Raw genomic sequence first — 8487 nt, 5'->3', positions numbered from 1 at the left:
ATATATATATATATATATATATATATATATAAACCAGTAGGGCCTAAGAAAAGCTGCTCTATATATAATGGCCAAACACCCAGTTTATAGCTAGCCAAGTACCAGATTGCCATCTAGTATTGGACCCGTCAAGAGTGTAGAGGGCATCTAAAAGCCCACATTTTTTCACTAGGGAACTAAAGGTTTTAATGTTACATGAATTTAATCACTTTCTCCTGGTAAAAATAGGAATAGGATCTTGACAGAAATCAACAAGGCCAAATGGTTCTATATTTTCCCATTGCCTAGAAAGGTAAAATTAAAGTTAAACGGGGGTTTAACTAATCTCTAATATTAGCCCAAGGCAAACCTCCCCATTTTACTGCTGCGACTATTAACAAGGGATTTTGACTCAGAATTTAGCTAAATCTACAGTAGCCTCACTTGGCCGAGAAAAGATCCCTGGTTTATTGGCTTTAAGATAAAATGCAGATAATAGTGGAAGAAAGCATGGGCCAGTTTTGGATCTACCTTTTAGTGGGGGGGTAATAGGGTTTTGTTGATCATCCCCAGGCACACCAATCAACCTATTTCTCCAGAACATCTGATTGGATAGGAAAAATGAATGTCTGCTTCTGGTTTGGTGCACTGCGTGACTGGTAATGCCAGAAACAGAATTTAATTTTGTAAGAGTTTCCTAGCCAGTTTCCCCATCCAGCAATTTTCTAATTGCAAACAGTGTTGAAGCTGGTCATATCAGGAGATCTGCAATAACAAAACCATCATAAAAGCCACTTACACCAGATTTTGATCCATATGAAAAAAAGAACACCATCGAGTCAAGCCAAATGTATTTGCCCAGCCGAACTTAACAAAATTTGCATAGACAAGCCTCTACAGCCAATTTTCTATTAAACACTTTATTCAAATAAATTAAAACTCACAACATTTACACCTGCTGAATAAATAAAAATACCTGTTGAATCATCTATTCACTTTTTCCCTTTCTTGCTCGTTTTGGCAGTGGGATTTTCATCAGAGTCCTTAAGAACTTTTTTGGTGCTCTTTTCAGAAGTCTCTGCTTTTTCTTTGTCAGGCTTCTTCTTGGTTTTGCTACCATCATCTGCTTTTTTGACCTTTGTCTTTTTGGGTTCTGTAGGGCTCTCCGATTCCTCCTCTGCATCTTTCTTGCGTTTGGTGGCTTTGGGTTTCTCCTAGGATAGAAAAAAAGTCAGACTCCAAGGTCATCAGTATGTGCAGAGACTATAGGTATGTTAATGCAGAGCAGGGAAAGAGCAAGGTATGTGTAGCACTTTTACACATTTCCATTAGCCATTACATAGAGAACAAATTGAGATATCAGCTCTAGCCCTAGCAGTGGTTCAAGCCCATTCAAAACCTTTTGGACTGCAACCGTTTGACTCCTGGCTGTCCTACATCCAATATTAGAATCACTCACCCAGAATACACCACAAGACACATCCAGCATTTCTGATCAGCAAGAGATGCAAGATAGAAACACCCTGAGCTCAAAGTTTACATGAAGCCAGCAGATTAACTCCAACATAGCAGAGATTTATTTGAATATCTATTGATATGCCAAATGCATCCTAACCTCATCCAAGATGCAAATCCTTAAATAGACAAATCCTGAGGGAACCTTCCCAATGCTGCCCAGGGGCAAAAGGAGCCCTAACCTCATGGGGTAGGGGACCAAATAGAACCCACAAGTGTCACTGCATACACCAGTTTTATTGTTATAATTGGCAGATCTCTTCTATTTTTGAGGTTTTTGGATTATCCACCAGCTTCATTTGGAATTGTAACGCAAGTGTGTTTTATCTTGGTATTGTTTTGCTTGGTAGGTAATTGCCCTGCAAGCTCTTTACCATTTAGCTTGAGCAAACTACTCCTAGCATTACAGGTCATAGTCCCAACATTTTACTGCAGAGCCACCTGGACCTCAGTACTGGTCAGATGGCATCTAATGACCATTACCCCATCCCCAGCTCACCCCTTGGGGTAACATTTCTCCAAGTGCTATTTTGGGTAGGGGTGCAAGAATCAGTGTGGCTCAACGCAGTGTTAGCTGGAGTTCCGGAACCATTTGCATTCACTCACCTCAGAAGACTTTTCTTTATTTGAGGAAGTGTCGGCCTTCATCTCTGGTTTCTCACCTGTAATTAAAATATAATTAGAATGCACTAGGAGATTACATGCCCAGGCAGGCAAATGCCATGGAGGAAAAAAGCCCCAAGCCACACTATTGTAGCTTGTTAGAAAGGATTTTGTAACAGAAAACAAGGACTGCACTAGGGTGATAATTGTGGTGTGAAGTACAGTTTCAGTTCTCCAGGCTTCCCAGTATTGGGCTGCATCACTCCTGAAGGCAGCCAAACCAGGTTAGTTGGATAATAGCCATATCTGGCACACTTTGCTAGAAATTGCAAAATTGAGAAATAGACACCAACAAGAAATGAAAGTCTTGGCCATCCAGCAATGAACACTTGCTATACTATATGGGCAAAAAATAAATAAATAAAAAAAGTGTTCCCACCTTAGTATACAGAACTACAAACCCATCTCATTGCCATATTTTGGAAGGGTTTTCTGTAGACCAGCAGAGAGAACCATACACAGGCAAAACAGACAATAAAAGCCTAATGCATTTCTGGATATGTTAATCTCATTTATTGAGCAGAAAGTGGCTTTATTGGTATATTAAGCAGATCACATAAAAGTTGCAGGTTATACAAATTACTGACCTTCCGACTCTGTAGACTTGGCTTTCTTTGCAGCCTTTTTCTTGGGCTTCTCCTCCTTTGGCTGGGCATCGGGGTCCACATTCTCTGACGTATTGCTGCTGCTCCCCTCCTTGGTCTTTGGCAGTGGTTTTGCTAGCTGTAAATAGAAAGTAACCTATTATACAAGATGAGGTATTGCAGGGAAATGGCCCTGGAGTGGCAACTTTCTTCTAGTGCAATAATTGCAACATCTACTGATGAATCTGGCATTGACAGAAATACTACACGCTCTCCCCTTAAGGACAGAGTCAACTTTCTGTTTTTTACCACTATGGGACCTCTAACCACTTCATGTCCTACCAAGCCACCAATTCTGACTTTTGGGGGTAAGATCCCCACCCCTTCCAATGATATACCCATGTTTTACATCACCTACTGCCAGTGTTTGTTCCAAGCATTCATTACTATGGTAAAAATACAGATTATAACCCTGAGGTTTTAAGCCAAGTTTTGATGACTTCCCGTCTCTGGCTCATTTCACTACTGGCATGAGATACATGAAAGCAGCCATTACCAAACTTATGCATCTGAATCCCCAAAATCTCTTGTGTAGCTCCAGAATCCATATATTGATTTTTATTAGCCTACAGAGTTAGCTAGGGCCCCCCCCCCCCCTTTCTTTCCATACACACCTTAAAGCGCCCTGTGGCTCCGGTAGCACTGGATTTGGGTGGCCGAATAAGGACTCCTGTCTCTATCCCCTTGTTCAGAGCATTCCTCAGCAGAGATTTGAGCCTCACAGGGTCCACAGTAGGATGAGCAGACAGGATACTGGCACGTATGGCTTGCACAGAGGTCCCCTTCCTTTCCGAGTTCTTCTTCAAGACCTCCACTACCATGGCCAGTGTAGAAGGGTTAACCAAGGTTTTTAGCTTGGTTGTCTTTGGGGCCACAGTTTTAGTTTCAACAGCAACCTCTAAAAAAAGACAAGGTGTACATGATGGGAGAGAAGCCAGTAAAAAGGAGCAAAGCACCATGGTAGTACATCTACAGTAAGACCTACGGTTCCATTGTACTAATTCCACAATCTCAACTCAAATCTCCCTTATCTAGGTTGCTTTGCAGATGATCCATCCAGATCCCAAGCCCTGTGAGCCAACACCACAATCAAAGAAGGAGATGGTGACCCTGCATACCACCTAGACAGCATATCATGGCATGATCAGAGATCAGTACTGTGATATATAGGAGGTACAACCTGAAGTGTTAAACATTATCTAGGTACAAAATATGGAAAAAGGTTTTATCCACTATCCAAATTCAAAGTTTCGATATAAAGCTTGAAGTCCTAAGCAATGAGAGCAAGGTCCTCAAAAAAGGAATAAAAACCATGAAGCATGCAATATAGTGCAATATTCACCACTAGTATAGATATATAAAACATGGCTGCAGTCATACATGCAAAATCCATTTGTCTACATTTTTGGAGCAGACCATAGAATATATGTTTTGCATATAATAGAGGAGGGGTTGCTATTCAAATTATATTCATAGAACAAGCACTGAACTCTTACCAGGAGCAGCTTCCTTGCTAGCAGCAACAGCCTTCTTTGGCGCCATAACAGAATCTCTTCCTAAACCTCACTAACCAAATTAAAAACCAGTAAATGCATCCAACAATAGCTACTCATCAATGCTTTATACACCTGATTTCCCTCACCCATAGGGGATGTAACAAGGATCACCTGTCTAATGAGATCCTGTGGACTCTGTGCACCTTGCTATGTTAAGTAAATGGTGTTTCAGGGCTTATTCACACCAGCAGTGCTACCAAATGCAAACATTGTGCGTTTTTGTGCAGTGTTTTGTGCATTTCAAGGCACTATGGTGCATAATACTATCAATGAAAAATGTTTAAAAAAAAGTAAAGCATGTTAACAATGGATTGCAGCATGAGACAGTTAAATGTATGAGTTATGTATGAGTTATGCACACAATAACATGTATGCAATATTAGGTATGGGCCCTAAACTTCCAATCATAGGCATCAGGAATGCATTTTTTTTACTTTCTTGCTTTTTATTGTTTGTTGGAGCCCTCTTTGTGTTTGTAAGGGTGTGTGAGGACAGGTATTGTTGTGTTTGATGAAGTACAAATCCAATGCTGGTCAGTATTTACTTCAATGTGATCAGTGCAGATTTTTTGAGGCTACATAGACCTGCTTTGCATTGCATTCTTCTAGGCATATAATGATGCATTTGTTTTGCAGGCGAAAACGAGCTGACACTGCCTTTTGTTGCATTTTGTGTTGAACAGCAGTGGGAAATTTCCACAGCAAAGTGAATCACATCATGCAAGCAGACATTCCATCTGCTCATCCAATTGGACAATTCTGCATTCTTTTGTAATATTCAGAACAGCTTTTTTCAAAGTTTTGCTGAGCTGATACATACAGGCACAATATATCATTCAATGTCTCATTCCAAATAAAGTTTGTCAAAAGGTTTCTTTTTTCATTATAAAATTTGGTGATACCCTAGCCAATGAGATGTGGCACCAAAAGTGCCAAAAACTACCTTTATTCCCACTAAGCTGAACACAATGTAACATGAAATATTTTAAACACAAAACAAAAAATGTGCAGTGATCAGATGACATTTATTGTGTTACATACATACTATGAATGCATTAAGAAAGCATTAAATCTTCGGTTCAGCCCATGTCTTGTCATCTTCTGGCGTTAGGTAATATTTATAACAATGTGTCACAATTAGAGCTGTTACCCAGGAATTGTAGGTATATACTGTTTAGATTAGTGTTTCTTGCATTTTTAAGCATGGGGGAAGCCCCAGGTCTTCAGGGAACCCTCTCTATAATTACTATATCCACAGATCACAGTACATTAGTGTGGTGGTCAGTGGGAAGAATTCCTCTTACATTGCTGGTCTTTGAGAAGAATGTCATCCTTACAGAGAGCCAAAAAAATCATCGGTGTCACTTAAACTGACATGAGAGGGACAAACTGCTCATTGCTCAAGGAATCCCCAGCAACCTCTGCTAGCATACAGATTTAATTCCAATTTAATATTAATGTAATAATAAAGAGTTTTATATCATATGTCATTGAGCATGTGGAATTACACATACATATATTGGGGTACACGATAGTACCCTAAAACAAAGGAAAGTGATAAAGTGTCTTTGGTAATTTTTTTTGTGGTATTAGATATAGTACAACTTTTTATGTCCTCTGAAATAAATCCTATCCCCTGTGTTTGGTGAATTGGAACCTCTCAGTTATTGAAGGCTCCAGATGTGGCAATTTTGTGCTGGTTTTCAATAATCTGTCACAGTTTAAAATCTCTTGTAAAACTACAGTTGAAATCAGTTGAGAATTAATTTATGTTGGTGTAGTGTGGGCTTAGGCCAGGTTCTCATCACTTGTTTAGCATGAGAAACATGCATTGTATATTTTGTTTATTTGGTTCACAGCTGGGGACAAAATATTATTATACCTTTATGCATATTAATGTGTTACAGGGTAGTGAGTTTTAACGCAGCATGTAACGTTTTTACTGTTCATTGCATTGGTGTGATCTGGGTCCATTGGAAACAATGGATTTCAGCTAGTGATGAACAAATTATTTTCAGGTTCGCTGAACTTAATTTAAGTTGAACACATTGTGATTTATCTTGGGATGGTAAACATTAGCAGTTCTGTCACTGACAACCATCAGTCATTGAAAATTTTGTAGGTGTGTAGGTTAACAAATGCATTGCAGCTGATGCCAACTGCATTGCACAGCGGGCAATATCATCGGCTTGAATTTTCATGTAGGTTCAGCCATAGGAACATTTAAAGTTCACATTAAAGCCATGGAGCAATCCAGCTGGAGCCTTAACCCCAACTTCAGCTAGCAATTATAATGGGCATGCACTGAGCATGGCAGCCAAAAGCAAATGATGGGACCTTTGCCAAACATTCCTGCAACTGTTTTGGAAACCAATTAGAAATGCTGGCTATTGCCGTGGGTCATTTAATTTGTGGCTAAATATTCCCTCTGATTACATTTCTAATGGCAAGTTTCTTATAATGCTATGTACCGGTATATGGCCAACATGGATGTGCAGGGTCACTGCTTGATGGAACCACTGTTTTGTTTTCTGAATCCAACAGAAATAGAATATTACTGGTTGATTATTTTCCTTTTACAGACTCAAATATTTGAGGTACATTTTAGTCATTTCCATGTAGTGCCCCACCAACCCCCAGATGTAAGTTCGAATTTTGAAACACAGTTTTGTTAGTTGTTTTTTTATTTATCATTTTAATTTTATGGATTTTAGGGACAGAACCAATGGCTACGTTTGAAAATGGAATCTGTATCAGGTCCTGCTGTTCCACAAAGGGGGCAGTCCGCCATGTTGTGCACATTTGGGAACTCAAGCTGTGTCCAACTAAAGCATTAGTGATGTAGTTGGAGATGCTGAGATGGCAGGACCAATGGTTGCATTAGAAGTGTGCAGGCTCCATTTTTGTCAGCCATTTAAAAACACAATAAGAAGCCACTTTTTAGGGTGGGGATCTAATCTTTGGTAGGTCCATTTAAAGTATTGATTATGTAATACAATCCAAAGAACTGCTTTCTTTAGAGTTCTATCGCTATGCCCAACTCCACTTTTTTGTGCGCTCCAAGATGGCCCAGGGTTCTTCCCCATACACTATGGCTTCTACTAGAGTTCATGTAAATCCTTATCAGACCCCACGTGGTAGCTCTCTATTCGGCCTTGTTGCCCCCCTGTCCCAAGTTCCATGACGTAAAAGCTTGGGAAGTGGACAAGGAGGAGTGGTTCGATGTGGCATCTAGTGCCAGATAAAACTGCTTGGTGCTTCCCAGGTGCCTCCACCCTCTGGGGTTCAGGGTGTGAGCAGCATGGGGAACATATATTGGTCCTGCCTGGTGGCACAGTAATATTGGACGAGTGTCTTTTAGCTTATCTCCTCGATGTTACTTATCTCAATAGCTCCTACTCTGGAAAGTTACTATATGCTTCTGGCAGCTAGAATGTCACTGGCTAAGCTTGGAAATCACCTAACATCTCCTTTGCTTTTTTATCAACAAAATTCAACTGAATAATGAATCATTACAAACTAACAAATCTAAGGACTAGTAAATTGCATTATTCTGCGCAGAATTCTGGGTGCACTGGTGCTAGGTCTGCTTTACCTGCGTGAAAGGTCGGACTGAACATTGATGTTCCAAGATTCCAATATAGTCAATGCCTACCATCTTTAGCCACCTTGACAGCATATTGATTTTTACAAGGTGGCAATTTAGATCACCCATTTTCCCCAACCTGAAGACAGAGACACACACTTAAGCAGGAAATGTTTTTATGTGGAAATATCCGCTATGTTATCATACAGAAAATAAACATCTACTTTCAGGAAAGGTTGCATTACATTGATCATCTTCCCACTGAGACACCATATGACCACACTTTTGTATACAAGGTACATACCTGTCTACACCTATACACGTGAATATCGACGTGCACACACAGCTACACAAGTCTTAATTTTCTATTTACAACCTCAAAGTTCTGCATGTTGGCTTTTTCAAGGGGGCATTCCGTGAAGTGGTGCATAAACGGCCTACGACCCCGTCCATTCCCTATTCAGTCATTCTCTTGTGAAAAAAAGGAACCTGCCTCTAAAATATCCATTTCCGCAGCTTAAATTGCTTAGAAAAAAGGTGTGGTG

The 8487-nt window shown here is 40.0% G+C and overlaps 1 protein-coding gene across 1 annotated transcript; it reads right to left on the bottom strand.

The window, feature by feature from the left end:
* Window positions 1-872: 872 nt before the first annotated feature.
* H1-8 (H1.8 linker histone) lies at window positions 873-4385 on the bottom strand. The gene is made up of 5 exons (XM_072420496.1): window positions 4298-4385; window positions 3416-3699; window positions 2745-2880; window positions 2101-2156; window positions 873-1193 (listed from the first exon to the last, which is right to left on the bottom strand). The coding sequence occupies exons 1-5, from the start codon at window positions 4341-4343 to the stop codon at window positions 972-974; spliced, it is 744 nt and encodes a 247-aa protein (XP_072276597.1). The 5' UTR covers window positions 4344-4385; the 3' UTR covers window positions 873-971.
* Between the last annotated feature and the right edge of the window lie 4102 nt (window positions 4386-8487).

This window comes from Pyxicephalus adspersus, chromosome 8 (genome assembly GCF_032062135.1).
Source record: "Pyxicephalus adspersus chromosome 8, UCB_Pads_2.0, whole genome shotgun sequence".
In the NCBI taxonomy this organism is placed as follows: Eukaryota; Metazoa; Chordata; class Amphibia; order Anura; family Pyxicephalidae; genus Pyxicephalus; species Pyxicephalus adspersus.
This window is presented reverse-complemented; position numbering and strand designations above follow the sequence as displayed.